Here is an 18,333-nt window from a genome sequence, read left to right on the forward strand (position 1 = left end):
AAGAATGTAATAATACTGTAATATCACATGGGCTCAACTTTCACTGAGCAAATTTGAACAGCAAAAAAAAAAAAAAAAAAAGTTTTGGAGATTAAAATCAGGCTGTCTACCCAAATAATAATCCATCAATGTCCAAAAAAATATTTCTAAAGTTAATACCGTTGCTTAAATGTAATTTCTGACATTTTTTTTTATTATACCTTCTTTTTATGTGCATTTCTTTTTAAATATTATGCATATTATATAATAAAAAAACAAATATATATATAAAATTAAAAGCACATTTCATTGTTTTATATATATATATACACATATACACTACCGTTCAAAAGTTTGGGGTCAGTAGGATTTTTTAATGTTTTACACAACGGTTTTCAACATTGATAATAATCATGTTTCTTGAGCATCAAATCATCATATCAGAATGATTCTGAAGGATCATGTGACACTGAAGACTGGAGTAATGATGCTGAAAATTCAGCTTTGATCAGAGGAATAAATTACACTTTACTATATATTCACATAGAAAACAGCTGATTTACATTATAATAATATTTCACAATATTACTGTTTTTGTTTGTATTTTTAATCCAATAAATGCAGGCTTGGTGAGCAGAAGATACTTCTTTAAAAACATTTTAAAAATCTTACTGACCCCAAACTTTTGAACAATAGTGTTTATATACATATATAGAATCCCATGATTCAACTGTCACACAACAAACACTGAAGGCACATGCAGCAGGTTACGAACAGCAGCTTTTGTTTACTGTGTAAATCCTGCATTAAAATCACAATCAACATAAATCTCTGAATCATATTAGTAAATCACATACTCTTCATCATATTCTCATTATTTACAATGATTAGACTCTGGAGGACAAAAAACATCAGCTACGATGAACATCGACACGCGCCGTGATGATGATGTCATCACATTCAGTCATCTCTGATTGGTGGAGCAGCAACAACTCCGCCCAACACCAGCGGCGTCAGACGCAACACTCTACGAGTGCGCCATCAGGATGTGACATCATCGGCTGATGACAAACATTTAAAGTGCTTTGATTGGCTGATCTGCAGAGGCTTCAGAGAGTTCAGAGACTGCATCGTGACGTTATTTTCATGACAATTAAACACCGTTTCCACAAATTCACATTACTGTAATGCAAAAATATTTGTTTTCGTTACCGTAACCAAAAAAATATATTGTCTTTATCATCACTTACACTTCAATACTGAAAAATATTCTCAATTTTATTACCACAACAACAACACAAATATCCTCATTCTCATCACCGTAATGCACAAAAAAGATTGTTTGGATCAAAATACAGAAAAAAAAATCTTGTTCTCATTACCATCACACAAAAAACAAACAAAAAGTCATATGGAACAATATTCTCAACAAAAAAAAATCTCGTTCTCATTATCATCGAAAAAATTTAATTTACGATATTATGAAAAATATTCTCATTACCCTAACATGAAAAAAATATTGTGATTTATCAAAATCAATTAATTTCAACAAATATTACCATGATGTAAAAATACTTAATATATTATTTTTGCATTACGGTAATGAGATTATTATTAGTTTTTTTGCATCTCAGTAATTTGAAGATAAAAAGTGCTTAATCGTCATGAAAATGATGTCAAAAGTCCTAAAATTGACATGATTTTCTTTAAACAAAACAAAATGAAATATGTGCGAACATGTTCCTGACCGCCGTGAGGTTCATCCAGACGGACGACGGCGTCAGAAAACATCACTAAATGAAGAGAAAGAAAGACCTAAACTGATGTCATTTCCTCAACACAACCCGAGGGTCAGGTGGCGTCCTGATATCCGACGTCAGCGTCTGAACTCTGAGCGGTCTGAAACCGGCGTTCTCTTCAGCGCTGATGGCCTCAGGGTGAAGGGAAGCTCTGGAGCCTCTCAGGAGCGTGTCCGACACAGTCACATGGTCTCAGAGCACCGGACCGTCACACCGCACGCTCTGCGCTCCGGACGGAAGCAGCTCCATCAGCCAGTAGCGCGGGTCGGCGAACACTGCGGACACCAACAAACACACGTCATGGAGACGCTGCTCCCCGGCCTGGGGCCTGTCAGGTCATGTGATCGTCTTACCCATATCTCCCGGCTCCAGCCACAGGCTGAAGGAGCGGCAGTGGTTTTGGCATCGCTGGACGGGAAGAACACGGACGGCTGGAGAACCGTCAGCGACCACCAGCCAACCCAACACCTGCACTCTCTGCAACAACAACACAACACAGTGTAACGCGGCGTAACGCGCACGAGCACTGCTGACGGAGCGAGCGCTGCGGACTGACCGTGTGCTGCGGGTCGGTGCCGGTGCCCAGCTGGCAGCGCTGCAGTGTGGTGCCCGTGTTGTCCAGCAGGGGGCAGAGCTCAGCATCAGGAAACAACCACCGGAGAACCGTCTCTCTGGGACTGGACGAAAAACTCCTGACGGAGAGACACACAGGGTGAGGACGACACACACGGACACGCTGACGGGAACGTGAGCATTCGGCGTGTGAAGGATGTGATGTCATTACCAGAGCAGAGTGAAGTTGGCAGGAGACGGTGAGAGCGAGTCGGACGAGGAGAACTGCTCCAGCTGAGACACACGGCGAGACAGAGACGCTCCTCCCTGAAACACAAACCAGGACAGTTTTTAATAAGAGAACTAAATTGGCAAACAATATCCTTATTATCTTTTAATTTCTAAAAACAGATAAACATATAAATAAGAATATACTGATAAAACAAAATGGTACAAATAAAGAGCAGCACATGCAGTGACTGTGGGCAACATTAAAGACCAAGAACTTTAGAGCAGAGAAGTTAAATGTAAAGCATTTTAATTATATTGTTTGCACAGAAAATATTGCTTTTTTATTTAGTCAAATTACAGATATAAAGTTTAAAAAAAATTCAACTTACCATTTATTTAATAATACATATTAAATACAAAGTTTATAATGGCTATTATTGTTCAATAAATAATTTTATATTACAATGTTGGCATTCTTGGAATTGAGTAGGGCTTAGACTTGTGCCGACATTCGGTAATGCGATATCATGATAATGAATATGCACAATATTGTTATTGTGGGCACTTCAAAATACTGTAAATAATTTATTACTAATTATTAAAATTTATATAATGCATTTAAGAATACTTTCCCCATCAACCGTATAAAATGCACAATGTTCGCTGTATTCTGCGTCAAAGGGACACGCGCGATCAGATGTAAACAAGCTGATGGAACAGCAGAAATGCAGCGGTTACCCCGGAAACAAAGCAGCTGCGCTAGTTTTTAATGCTTCAAACAGCCATTCATTTTTTTGTAATCTGAATGTTGTTCATCTCAGCACCAAATACTGAATACTTAAAGACTTAATAGGCTATTTATTTTCAAACTTAAACATTTTTATATTCTAATCTGGACTACAACATGCACTAATGATTAGAAATGTTCTGATTATTTGTTATTGTTCAGTAAAACTTTGAGACATACGGCTTCATTAGTTAACATGTTAATTCATTATTACCAAACTGACAATGAAAAATACTTATAAAGTATTAATTATTCTTAATTAATGTTAATTTCTACTGTTTAATAACATTACTAAAATCAAAAGAACTTATTTAATGGACCTGAGATAAGAAATACAACTGACCATTGTTAGTTGTAACTAACATTAACAAAAAAATAATACTTTCTGTAACAAATGTAGCTATTGCTCAATCTTAGTTAATGCATTAAATAACGAGATCTTATTGTAAAGTGTTTCCTGTTGTTTTTTATATTCTTTTGCACTTTAATCTGTTTGAAAATTTTACTTTATATGTTTTTATGTGTATTGTATTATTGTATTTAAACATTCAGAAAGAGTTCTTAAACCTGTTATACTATGACAACACTTTTTTTTGCAACATTTCAATATCGTGATAACACCATATACCGTGATAAAAGCTTCAGCAATTAATCGCAACTTGAAAATTTGATACCGTCACATGCCTAGTAGGGACTGAGACTAGCAAAAAACACTTGTCACACCTTGCGTCGCGTTGCGCCTAGTATATGATAGGAACCTGTATGTTCATGATGGGGATTTATCAACGCCTTCAGTGCAGGTTACATTGTTACGCCAGTAGGTGGCGGCAACAGACCGACTTTAAGAGTGAGTTAATAGACCATAAAAAAACGCTAATTAATTCTGGAATGAAGCAAGATTGTAAACAAGGAAATTAAATCCGAGGTGAAGCTGAATCAGAGATCCCTTTAACCATAGTATGACAAAGATATCGCTTTCCTCATTCAAACTGATTTTTCCCCATACACTTGGAAATATATGAGCAATGTCACACTCATAGCCATGCAAAATGTGTGTGTGAGTGAGAAAGTGTGTGTGTACCTTGAGCAGCAGCGGCTGCGTCTGTCTGAGTTTCCCTGCAGACGCTCTCAGTCCATCAGTGAGTTTCAGCACCTCCGTCACGTCTGCGCAGGCGGAGCAGTTCACCGGAGCCGTCTGCAGGGAGCCGGACGCCCACCGCTGGTGAAAACCTGCCAGAAACACACACGCGTGTTCAGATGCACATGTAGGCACGGGTGCGCTGCGGGTGTGTCTGAACGCGTCTCACCTTGTAGGTTGTATTTCTTGGCGATGGGCAGCGACAGCAGACGCACGTGACTGAGAGGAGACGAGCTGTTGTGTCCCGCGGCGCTCAGAGAGCCCAGAGAAGACGAGAACACCAGCACTGCCACCAGCAGGACACCCACCGCCACCACACACTGAACACACACAGATCACAACATTGGTATAAAAACTACGGCCATATTTTGTATGAATGCAAATTGTATAATATCCAAGATACACATTTCTCCAAATTTCATCAAAAATCATCTCCCCAAATTTGTCACTACCGAAACACAAAAATAAATAATTTAATCAGAGGGGTCACATTGACCTATTAAGATTTTGTTCACATCTACCTTGAAAATGTAGTTTTTAGCTATTTTTTAGAGAAAGTTCTCACAGGTAAATCAATAATTACAATTTTAACAATATTTCAAGTGTAATTTATGAGATTTGTTGTATTTTGAATCCAATCTTTCTTTGTAAAAGTCATAAAGTTTATCAAACTGATTTCAAAGTGAATGTTTGAATAAACATTGAACCAAACACTATGATAACATCTGAGTTGATCATTCAATATACTTGATTTCTGACAAATCATCCCATGTTTCGGTCGTGACAGTAATGTGTTGGTAGTGACCACATCACATGACACAATTAAACTCACATACTAAAACATTAAAATACTAATGATTTGCATAACTGTACTAAAATTGTGTTTATTTCCCCTAAAAAAAAATGATTATATGTTCCCTTCTGTCACTACCGAAACAATGACGTCACTACTAAAACAGTCAGGACCAAAACAATGTGATGTAATTTCGGTAGTGACAATTTGACACTTTTGAGCCGCTCAAAGATGACGATCAGCTCTTGGTTATCTAACACAGATCTGAACAGTTGAACACACATAAAAACTACATTTTATCGAATAACACACAAGAAGTTTGGTTAATTGCAGAAAAAGGTGTTCGGTAGTGACATTCCTTACTAAAATGTTGTTTATTTCCCTCAAATAAATTATGTGTACTTTTGTCACTACCAAAACAATGACGTCACTACCGAAACTTCACCATGTTTTTGGTAGTGACAGTAATGTGTCGGTAGTGACCAAAATTAACTCGCACACTAAAACACAATTAAAATACTAATGATTTGCATAATTGTACTAAAATTGAGTTTGTTTCCCCAAATAAATGATAATGTGTTCCTTTTGTCACTACCGAAACAATGATGTCAGTACCGAAACAGTCGTGCCCGAAACGTGGTGAAATTTCGGTAGTGACAATTTTAGACACTTTGCTGTGAAAGAGAGGCTGTGAGAAGAAGAACACAGGAATATCTCCTGATCAGAAATGTAGAAGTGTCTCAATGACTCAAACACACACCGTTTCGGTAGTGACATCAACATGTGGGACACTTTTTTTACATAAAGTTTCGTGATTTAAACAAAGTAAATTAAAAATGATTTCAATATTTTCACAAGTTGAAATGTAGGGGTCAGGGTTCAGGACAAACACATCCCAATTGAAAGTACCCAATAAATGATGATTTTATATATATTAATCTTACTGATATTTTAAATATTATTATGGGATTCAATAGATAAAAGAAGTATCTAAAATTTGTATATTTAAATGCTTTTTAAATGTGTTTTTTTGGTTGTGGGACAGCAGTTTGCACCAATTCTGTATTATTCTGGCCCATAATAAAGATGATTTTCTACACCTTGACGGCGGCCCTCAGCACGGGGAACTGCGGCGGCTCGCGGCGGGGCTCGTTCGTCTCCAGAACCTGTTTGATGAACTTCTCGATCTCTCTCTCGGACATCCCGTAGCGATATCCGGACTGCCGCAGGATCTCGATGCTCTCCGACAGCTTATCGTAGATGCAGGGTTCACTGAGAGACGAGCCCATGATTCAGTCAGAGCCGCGTCTTCATCATCATCATCATCTTCATCAGTCAGGTGTTTGATCGACAGGTGAGATGTGTGCGTGTGTGTAATGTGTGTTTAAGTGTGTGTGTGTGTGTGTGTGTTGTTTGACAGATGTTCTTTTTATCCTAAATCACGGGAGAAAGCGTTTGCCTTCATGACTGACGAACCCTGTGAAAAATAAAGTCAGAAACACATAATCAGACAAACATATGACAATCTTCCTCATATTTATTAGCAGCGAGCGCGCTAACTCCCTCAACTACAGTCTTTATATTCTGCTATCCGCACAAACACTCCTCTATAAACACAAACGATCATCTTACTGTCGGTTTATTGTTGATTCGGCGATGATTTCCAGCAGTTTAGCGAGTTATTTCACTCGCACGTTCACGCTAACACTGCTCGCGCTGACTGAGCCGTTCACGTCACTCATCTGCGCGTTCACAACAGCGGATTCAACGCGTTCGTTCGCGACATTTTCGTTCATTTTGATTAAATAAGCGATTAAATTAACGATAAAATATTTTATAGTTTATTCACTCAAATATACATCTATAAGTATTGTATTTTTGGGAATAAAAACAAGCGAATGTGCCGCTGTAAATGCTCAAATAGAGGTTTAAATAACTCCTTAAACTTACCAAACCTTGACTTGACTAAATATTAACTCAATACAGCGCATTTTATCAAACTCTAAAAAGCACTTACAGCACGGCAGGAATTAAAAGACAGAGATAATATTTTGGCTCAAATTCATATTTTATTTATACATGTACACAAAATGTATGCAATGATTTATTATGTAGACGCAAAGTATTTATTATTATTACTATATTTTATGTTAAAATATGTTATATTACACTGTTTATTATAGCTACTTCAACAAGCGAATGTACCATTTTATAAATCAGATTTATTTAGTTTTTCACATATTTTTATATTTCAGTTATACAATATTGAATATATTTTGTAGCTCGCATCATACACACACACTGAACTTGTCATACAGCATTGATTTTTTTATTTATTTATTTATTTTTGAGAGAGAGATTTTCATTCATTAATTGTAAGTGTTTTATATTTAAATATCTAAATATTGGAGAATATTTTATAAATATCTAAATATTGGAAGATGTTAATTTTTCAATATAGTTAAATTTTAAAATTATTTATAGATCATATTTTGTGCTCTTAGTTTATAAAAATGCTATATTTTAACTGTGTTATTTGACATCTGACTTAAAAACAAACAATGACGTCACCAGCGTCTCTCCAGCAGGGGGCGCGCGCGCTGCGAGGAGCGAGAGCGCGCATGCCCGTGTCCCGCATTGTTTGGATCAGCTGTGCGTGGATGTGAAACCCCACCCAATGAGGAAGGACGAGCCGTGAGCAGCAGATCCGGACCACGACAGCACGAGCCCCGCAGCCGAACCCGCACCATGATCGCGTTATTCAACAAGCTGCTGGACTGGTTCAAGGCCTTGTTCTGGAAGGAGGAGATGGAGCTGACGCTCGTCGGCCTGCAGTACTCGGGAAAAACCACATTCGTCAACGTGATTGCGGTAATGAAGCCTTTCCTGCCTCTCGTTTCATTACAGGCCTCGGTCGAGTAACGGGTCGCGTGACTGACGCTGCGCTCCCGATTACAGCGAGATCGGACACAACATCAGCACAATGTGTCAGATTCAGCGTCGTCAGGGCAGATATGATGATGTGTCAGACACAATGTAGCAGATGCAGCATCATCAGACTCAATATAGAACATACGGCAGTGCAATAGATCAGATACAATGTCTCGTATGTGCTGGATAAAGCGTCATGATGTGTCAGATACTGTGTGATCAAGTACATCGTGTGCATCATCAGACACTATAGATCAGATTTAACATTCAACTCAATACAGAAGACACAACAACATCAGACGAGATGTAGCAGATGCAGCATCGTCGGATACAGTGTGTCAGATCGGACACAGTAGATCAGACACAACATCAGATGTAATTTAGGAGAACCGTCTGATTCAGCAACATTAGATCAGATAAAAATCACAGCGTCATTAAAAACATTAAAGAAACGGTAGATCAGATACAACATCAGACATAATATAGAAGATAAAACAGCATCATTAGATTATTAGATGCATCACATAGATCATCATCAGATCAAATCAGACACAATGTGTCATATTCATTCTCGTTGGATACAGTGTTTCAGATACAGAGTCATCAGATCAGTGTATCACATACAGAATAATCAGATCAGACAGTATGTGTTGGATAAAGCATCATCACTAGATATAATGTGTGTCAGATACTGTGTGATCAAGTACATTGTGTGTATCATCTGATCAGACACAATAGATTTAACATTCAACTCAATACAGTAGACACAACAACATCAGACACAATGTATCAGATCAGAAACAATAGATCAGACACAACATTAGACATAATATAGAACTGTCTGATTCAGCAATATTAGATCAGATAAAAATCACTAGAATCAATGTATCAAATACAGAATTATCAGATCAGACACAATGTTTCAGATGCGGCATCATCAGATCTGATGTATCACATAGTGCATTATCACATCAAATCAGACATAATGTATCAGATTCATCCTTCTTAAATACAGTGTGTCAGATCAGATAAAATGGATCAGGACAATGCATCAGATTCAGCATCATTAGATCAGATACATTATTAGATATAATGAATCACATTGCGCATCATCAGATCAAATCAGACACAATGTTTCATATCGTTAGATACCGTGCTTTAGTATCACTAGATACAATGTATCACATACAGCATCATCGGATCAGACAGACATCAGACACAATGTGTCTAATTCAGCGTCATTAAATCAGATGCGGCACTATCGGACACAGTGTATCATATTGCATATCTATTCATTTGGCCGACACACATCATCAGACACAATGTATCGGATCAGACGCTTCGTATCAGTTGATTCTGTATCAGATTAAACCTCATCAGACAAGATCTCACAGCAATCAGATGGACTTTACAGCTGTCAATCAAAAAAAGTGTTGACCCAGTTTCTCAACCAATCAGCATCTGGCATCTGTCCAATCAGCATTTTCACATGTTTGAGACACACACACACACACACACACTCAGGAAGGTCGTCGGCGCATAAATCCAGGCGTTTAGGGCTGTAAATCACATCAGCACCTGCTGCTTGACTGCGAGTCCTCACAGATGAGTCAGATTTCAGTGACATCACATCCTGTGTGAATCTCTCTCTCGTCCCACAGTCGGGTCAGTTCAGCGAGGACATGATCCCTACGGTCGGCTTCAACATGCGCAAGATCACCAAGGGGAACGTCACCATCAAGGTCAGTCCGTCAACAACATCACAGATTTTTATTATAAAAAAATGGCATTTCTTTTTACATTTACACATTTAGCAGATGCTTGTATTCAAAAGTGGACTTACGAAAGAGGATTCAAATAAAAGAGTGCTTTGTTTAATGAATGCATTGCCTTATAATTAGGTTATATAATGTTGTGTTGCAGTTGTGGGACATCGGCGGTCAGCCGCGCTTCCGGAGCATGTGGGAGCGATACTGCCGCGGCGTCAGCGCTATAGTGTGAGTATATCCCCCGAACGCCCTCGTGATGTCATGTGACCGTTACCGATCTCCTGTGTCGCTGCAGGTACATGGTGGACGCGGCGGATCCGGAGAAGATCGAGGCGTCGAAGAACGAGCTGCACAACCTGTTAGACAAACCGCAGCTGCAGGGAATCCCAGTGAGTCGTCGGAGAGATTCGGATCATGTGTTGTGGATGTTGCGGTCTTTACGTGATCGTGAACGTGTCTGTCTGCCCGCAGGTTCTGGTTTTGGGCAATAAGCGAGATCTTCCTGGAGCTCTGGACGAGAAGGAGCTCATCGAGAGGATGTGAGTTCATATCTGAAGATTTCTTTACACCTCCGTCATGTGGTCAGATCCGATCACACTTCTTAAAAAATTACTTAATTTAATTATGCAAAATCACATCAGTGTTTTAATAAGATAAGTTTCAAAATTTGCAAACAGGGTTGCAAAATTACAAATTTCATTTATTTATTTATTTATTTGACCGATTTTTAAATGCCCTGACAGTATGAATAATAATGTCTCTTTTCCTCATTTATAAAATATAAATATTTATATTTTTAATCTATTTAAAAATACAAGAAATCATCTTTTAAATTTTTTATTTTGTTTCATTTTCAGCGTTTATTGCTAGAAAATAGTGAAATCACATCAGTGTTTTAATCAATGTATAACTTTGAATCATCTTTGAAAAATATATTTTTTAATTATGAATTTTAAGCAAAATCACGTCAAATTTTAATGGTTTTAATTTTTAAACGGTTAAACATTTTTAATAAAATTTGCTAATAGGGTTGCAAAATTACAAATTTCACTCATATTGATTTTTTAAAAGCACTGACATGTTTTATAAAATATATGTATTTATATTTTTAATGTATTTAAAAATAAAAAATTTTGTTGTATTTAATTTTTAGTATTTATTGCTAGAAAATAGCGAAATCACATCAGCGTTTTAATCAGATAAGTTTCAAAATTTGCTAACAGGATTTCATAATTTCGTTTCATAATTACCAATTATTAGAAGTATGTGGAATATTGTCTTTCCCTCAGTTATAAAATATAGTTATATTTATAACATGTTTAAAACTATAAGAAATAAGCATTTATTGTTGAAAAGTGAAGAAACTGGTGAAGATGAAGTTTTAAAGTGCCTGTGAGGCTTTTATCTTGTGATTATTAATGTAACATCAAAATATTCTATATGAATATGAAAGTTCATTGTAGATGCATTGTTTTCCGATCACAATCCATCTTGAGCGATTTGAATGCAGTCAGATATAATCTGATAAATCTGATCTACAGGAACCTGTCGGCCATCCAGGACAGAGAGATCTGCTGTTACTCGATCTCCTGTAAGGAGAAGGACAACATCGGTAAGATAACTGCACTAAAATACCGTTTCACACCAGATATCGATCGTTTTATTGACAGTAAGGCCCTGCTGATGGTCGGAGAAAGTGAAAACTGTTTTAAAACGTTGTAAATTCTAGGCATGGAAAAATAATTGAAATATTGAAAGCAGGATGTACTAACTAATAAAACTAACTAACTAATAAAATCCAATAAAAGTTTTTTTTTTAAATTCTATTAATCACAAATGACTGTAAAGTTGATTGAAATCTCACAGAAATTGAATTGTAAGATCCCTTTTAACAGGCTGTTTGTGCTACTGTACCTTTAAGACGTCAGCGAGCTCTATGATTGGCTGCTCATAGTTTATCTGGGCGGGTCAAGTTGCTGAGTACTGAATAAATGTGGGCGGGTCATATGTTAATGAGCGTGTTGTGCGTTCCAGACATCACACTACAGTGGCTGATCCAGCACTCAAGGACCCGGCGGAGCTGAGGAGGCGGAGCTGGCGTCTCATTGGAGGAACCGCATCATGTGATCAACTGTATTTTAGGCGCTCTTGATTTCATTCTAAACAAACAAGCATCCGCCCCTCCTTCTATTCTTATAAACTAATTCACATCATTTACATTGTTTATTTTTGTTTTTACTTGAATGTGCTTTTTTACGGTTCATCATGAAGTCCGGACGTGTCACATGACGCGTTCTGCGTGTTTTTGCTCGAAGACTTGATCAAACCTCAACCGACGCCCACAGCATTTGTCAGAACCAGCGCTCTGTGGTCACGTGATTTGCGGCGGTCCATTTTACGCCGCCATCTTGTTTTAACGTTTTTCCAACGTTGTGAGAACGTTCCACATGCTCTCCGAACATTCACTGGGAGAATTCACCGATTTTAACTATTTTAGCATCATTAGCCTTTTAGCGTGACCTGGTGCTGGCGTCGTTCCTACGGATTTGACATCATCAGAAAAGTGACGTAAACGGCTTTGTTGACATTAACAGTCACTTACTAAGTCAACTTTTAGTTGTTTAACAAAGTTTGCGACTTTATTATTAAGTCAATTTAACGAAGTTGACTTTGACAAAGTCGTTTACAAAATCAAAGTTGTTTATAACCTGGTGGTGGCGAATGTGACATCATCTAGGTTTGCGCTAATCGCGTAACATTACGAAATCTGTCGTTTTAACAGAAAGCACACAAATCCGTCGGAAAGAGTTTAATGTGTCCAGGTGAAGGTTTTATATGTTTCCTCCTAGTCGCCGTAATGACAGCATTGTGTCAACGACATCGGTGGGTTGTCATGGCAACCCATTGCGTCAAGTTTTAGGAATGTCAGTCCACAAATCGTGTCAGTGTTTAGAGGAATATTTGATCGCAATACAGTGTCAGATGACGAACGTTGATCGGTCTATGTCAGACCCGCAGATCGTTGCGCAAATAAAAACAGCGGAGATGTGACGAATAACGTGCAGATCTCCTGCTGACGTCCAGTGTTGGTTCGGATCGCTGTTCATATCGGGGAGAGACAAAGGTTTTTTTCCGCTTAATTTTGTTTCATTTTTTGTCGCGTATGTGGATGTTTTGGCCTAAATCATAACGATTTATAAATGTGTCGGTTGATTATACATATGTAAATTTACATATTTTATCATTCTTTTGGTTGTTTTTAGCATGTTTTTACTCATGTTTTTTTCACAGTGTTTTTCAACTGGATTATGTAAATAGCAACTTAAACCAAATGAGATCTCCCTCCTGAGCGTTACGGTGTTTGTCCTGTGATTAGCTTCCTATGATATTAATAATAATAATAATAATAAAGAAGACCCCACTCATATTCACAGCAATCTGAACAAACGGATTGTGTGTGTGTGAATGTGAATGTGTGAGTGATTGTGTTTGTGTGCACGAATGCCGTCATATAGACTAGAATAATATTTACTTTCTAAATGCAGCAGGATTATTCGGTTGATTTTTCGCAACTGCAAATCATTTTATATTCATCTCCACTAATGTTTTGATTTGTCATATTTTCTTAGGGTGCGCGTCTAAACCTCGTCTACACAAGAGCAAACGACGCAATGTGACAAAACGGTGATAATCAACAAAGCTACACTGCTAGCACAGTTAGCCAGTTATGAAGTTGACTTTGACACAACAAAGTTCACATGATTACCCTGGTTACAATGGTAACCATAGTTACATAAGTTATTTACACTACAATACAACTGCTAACTTGCTATTAGCATCATTGTCATTGAAAAGTGACGTAAACAGCATTAAAAGTCATTTTACGACTTGTAGTTATTTAACAAAGTTGTGCGTTTGTGACATAGACAACTTAATAAAGTCGGTGTAATGAATTTGACTTTACCGAGTCCTTTATGAAGTCACCCTATTTTTTATTTTTTTTGCAATTATGTTTTTTAGTCAAATTTGTTGATTTGTTATTCATAATTCAGTATGTTTTAATCAAGTGGCGAAGCGGTTTGCAAGAAAACAACATAGTTACGCAACAAATTTGTAAATTACTTTTTCAAAATTGACTTTTTTTTTCAGTGTGCATTTTTCTTATTTAATGAAATTCACCCTGTGACAGACACATCTTTTATAATGAAGTCAATGTACCGAAGCTGACTTTAAAAAAGTCATTTATGAAGCCAATTTTTGTTTTAATGGATTTTTTTGAAAGTCAAATTTGTTAGTAATATTGAAGTCATTTGCGAAGTCGAACTAACTCATAATTCACTTCCTTACATTCAGTGGCAAAGAGGTTTGCAAGCAAACACATTACGTAACACCAAGTTCGTAAATGACTTAGTTCACTTTGCAAAAGTCGCTTATGAAGTCAAACTAACAAAATCAACTTTGTTGATTTATAACAACAATTTACGAAGTCATCCTAATGAAGTTATGTTCATAATCTATTAGCAAACTGGTTTCACAACTTTGCTACGTGACTTTGTTGGGTTCGTAAATTCGTATTTAAGTTCGTAATGACTTTGTCGAAGTTGACTTTTAAGAAATAGAATGCATTTCAGTCATTTAACGAAGTTGTGCACTTGCGACAACTTTATAATAACGAAGTTGACTTTACGAAGTCACCTTATTTTGTCTCGAATAGATTTTTTGAGAGTCAACTTTGTTGATTGTTACGTTCATAATTCAGTATATTTTAATTAAGTGGTGAAGTGGTTTGCAAGCACACATCTTAGCTACGCAAAAATAAGTTCGTAAACGACTGTTGAAGTTGACTTCGTAATGACTGTTTTAATAGCTTTGTTGAAGTTGACTTTTTAAAAACAAACAAACATGCATTTTAGTTATTCAACGAAGTTGTGTGCTTGCGACTGACAACTTTATTATAATGAAGTCGATTGTAACGAACTTGACTTTTCGAAGTCTTTTTACAAAGACACCTTGTTTTGTTTATAATAGACTTTTTTAAGTCAGTTTTGTTGGTAATAACAAAGTAATTTGCGAAGTCGACCTAACAAAGTTATATTTATAATTCACTTTATTACAATCAAGTGGCAAAGTGGTTTGCAAGCACACACATTTCGTAAATGACTTAGTTCACTTTGCAAGAGTCGCTAAGTTGTTTTACGAAGTAAAACAAACGAAGTCAACTTTGTTGATTATAACAATATACAAAGTCATCCTAATGAAGTTATGTTCATAATCTATTGGTGAACTGGTTTCGCAACTTTGTTACGTGACTTAAATGACTTTGCTCACGCCAACTTTGTAAAAGTCACAATCTAACCAAGCTGACTTTGATTATAATGTTGTGAGCGCTTTGTTTGATTATAACGATCTGATTGCCGTTTTGTCATCTTGCGTGTTTCGACATTTGATTTTCTGCTGCTCATGTTTACTCCTGTCATCAGTTCATCTGGACTCTCATGATCGTCTGTATGTGTGTTGATTTAATTATTTTTTTAATGTCTAATTAAATGTGGCCATAATGTTTGTTTTGATATGTCATTGTTTTAATTGTTTGTAGCAGAGTCGCTCTTTTGTTTCTTGGGGAATCATGTGACTTCACACTGATGTCCCACTGCATGACTCATTAGGGGATGGAGCAGGTTGCCATGGTTACTGTATAATTCAAGTTGTGATTGGACCGAGCGTGATGTTCTTTTTTCCCCTCTTTATATGGACCAGACAGTAACTTTTTACAGCAGTCAGTCACATAACAAGTGTTTCTGTACAAGACTCCATCAGTTGAGTTGTTCATTTGGGATCTTTCTATTCTCTCGTACTCGCGGTGATAACTGTACATGTTGTTCTTGTTATTTACAGATTATTTAAAAATGAAATTAAATGATTTCCCTATCAGAACTGCTGCTTCTTCCTTCTTTCAGTCAAGATTTTATTCTAATTTAATGATACAAAATGAGCTTCACAAGGTTAATAAAGGACAACATTCAGACTTTAGAAACGTTATCAGGAAAGTAAAAACATACAAGGAATTTAATTTGGTGCTCTATAGTAGTATATAAAGTATACTAACATACTGTAAATCTGCAGTATGTGTTGCATGTTTTATTATTCTACTTAATGATCTACTGCATTTGACAAAGGTACACTACACCTCATACTGTATCCCACAATGCATTGTGTTCAACCAACTTTTTTTTAAGTATGCACTGCAGTAACTCTGTGCAGTAAACTGTGAGCAGTATGCGAGTCTACAACGTCACCAGCAGAGGTCAGTAGAGACATATAATACAAATATTTCTCATTAATAATGAAATAAGACGAAATCTCTTCTGTGCAGTAAGCAGTTTTTCTCTGGAAACTAACTGAACGTTTATTGATGTGAGGTCAACAATAAAAATGGTTCAATAAAGCATTAACCTACATGTTATATTAGAAGGCAGTCAATTTGTTCCTAAATAATTGATATTATTAAATGATTTCAGACTTAAGTTACGCAATATAACCTTCAAGCAGCCGCTAGCAACAACACAGGTCACATAACGTCTCATCAGCGAGTTTCGCGCTCTTTTTTTTATTTTATTTACATGAAATATTTGCAACATTAGGGACACACGGCTAAAGTATAAGGCAGTTACAAGAGCGTGACATAAACAAAAGCATAATTTAGCACAATAAAATAGCATTTTGATTATAAAGGTCTTTGGAATGATGATGTTTTGACATATTCCCAGGGATGTGCTTTCTTACGTACATAAACGCATCGGCGATCTGTTGGTTAAAGTGAGTTAACGGGGTTCGTTTGAGCGCATTCATTCCCGTCAGACCCCTCGCTGCTGTTGGTTTTGGACCGGTCTATCTGGTTTTGTTATTCAGCTGGTAGGATGTGAAAAGGTCAGAGGTCAGAGTGTTGTCATGGAGAGGGTGACAGCGTGACGTGCCGGATGTCTGACCCGGTCTGATCCGGCCGGACGGCGGGATTCCACCGGGCTCATGCCAGCGGTGCCCGCGGTCTTCCTGCTCCCACGGACGGACGTCGACCGAGTCCCGCGGCGCTGCTGACGGCCGGTTCCGCCGAGCCCGCGGTGATCTGGAGCGGCTCTGAGAGGGTTTCCACGGCGATCTCACACAGAGCTTCAATCTTCTTCATTTCAACAAAACAAACAGTGTCTCAGAGCCGTCGACCCACACAAAACACACACACAACTCTTAAATGAATGTATAATGAACACTGAGGAGACTTTCACTGAACTTATTTATTTACACTTACACAACAGGAGAAGGGCCTACTGTGTTTTTACCTCAAACATATTAAAATACGTTTTATTTTCAGACACTGTAATTCTACTGAATGTTAATGTGGCAATCATTCTGTATCACCACAGCATAGTGTGTTTGAATAATAACACATTTGACACATAATAGTACATTTGACGTCATCTGTTGTGCAGTTCTGTTCTGATTTTCATTCATGAATTCACATCTGTGGCAACAAAATCACCCTCTGTGAGCCACAGTGTGTGGGTTTATAGTTTAAGGACAAAACTGTCCACAGAAGTCAGATAAAAACCCCTTTCATGGACAGTTCATTTGGGTAAATCTATTTGTTTAAAAATAGCTGTAGTGTTTGTTAGTTCGGTCATAATTTTCATAATTACCTATGATATGTGCACATTTAGTACAAAAATATATAACCTTATAAGTTTATCAGCATCAGTATTTTCACTTTGCTCTACAGACACGTATCATTGATTACATAACATTAACTACATTGATCTATTGATGTTTTCGGTCTGTTGAAAAACTAGTGATCCGGTGTTTTCAAATCTCACCTGAAAAGAGTAGTGTTGGGAATAACACATTACAAGTAACATGCGTTACGTGATCAGATTTTTTTGATGTAGCCAGTAACATGCATTATGTAATCTGTTTTTTTTATGTAGCAAGTAACGCATTTACAAGTAACGTGCATTAAGCAATCAGATTACTTTTTTTGATGTAACAAGTAACACCTTACAAGTAACGTGCATTACGCAATCAGATTACTTTTTTGATGTAACAAGTAACATCTTACAAGTAACGTGCATTACATAATCAGATTACTTTTTTGATGTAACAAGTAACACCTTACAAGTAACGTGCATTACATAATCAGATTACTTTTTTTGATGTAACAAGTAACACCTTACAAGTAACGTGCATTACATAATCAGATTACTTTTTTTGATGTAACAAGTAACATCTTACAAGTAACGTGCATTACATAATCAGATTACTTTTTTGATGTAACAAGTAACACCTTACAAGTAACGTGCATTACA

At 37.0% G+C, this 18,333-nt stretch overlaps 2 protein-coding genes across 2 annotated transcripts; one reads left to right on the forward strand and one right to left on the reverse strand.

Annotated features, from left to right (window-relative positions):
- Nucleotides 1–218: 218 nt before the first annotated feature.
- c10h6orf89 (chromosome 10 C6orf89 homolog) lies at nt 219–7,027 on the reverse strand. The gene is made up of 8 exons (XM_067398889.1): nt 6,912–7,027; nt 6,380–6,756; nt 4,656–4,806; nt 4,430–4,578; nt 2,563–2,657; nt 2,335–2,470; nt 2,132–2,255; nt 219–2,053 (listed from the first exon to the last, which is right to left on the reverse strand). Exons 2-8 carry the CDS (start codon nt 6,566–6,568, stop codon nt 1,971–1,973), a joined length of 927 nt encoding a protein of 308 aa, XP_067254990.1. The 5' UTR covers nt 6,569–6,756; nt 6,912–7,027; the 3' UTR covers nt 219–1,970.
- An 849-nt stretch (nt 7,028–7,876) lies between these two features.
- On the forward strand, nt 7,877–14,798 carry arl8a (ADP-ribosylation factor-like 8A). Its single transcript, XM_067397089.1, has 7 exons — nt 7,877–8,150; nt 9,872–9,952; nt 10,134–10,207; nt 10,275–10,368; nt 10,451–10,518; nt 11,521–11,591; nt 12,014–14,798. Exons 1-7 carry the CDS (start codon nt 8,028–8,030, stop codon nt 12,061–12,063), a joined length of 561 nt encoding a protein of 186 aa, XP_067253190.1. The 5' UTR covers nt 7,877–8,027; the 3' UTR covers nt 12,064–14,798.
- Nucleotides 14,799–18,333: the final 3,535 nt, after the last annotated feature.

This window comes from Chanodichthys erythropterus, chromosome 10, assembly GCF_024489055.1.
Source record: "Chanodichthys erythropterus isolate Z2021 chromosome 10, ASM2448905v1, whole genome shotgun sequence".
Classification (NCBI taxonomy): Eukaryota; Metazoa; Chordata; class Actinopteri; order Cypriniformes; family Xenocyprididae; genus Chanodichthys; species Chanodichthys erythropterus.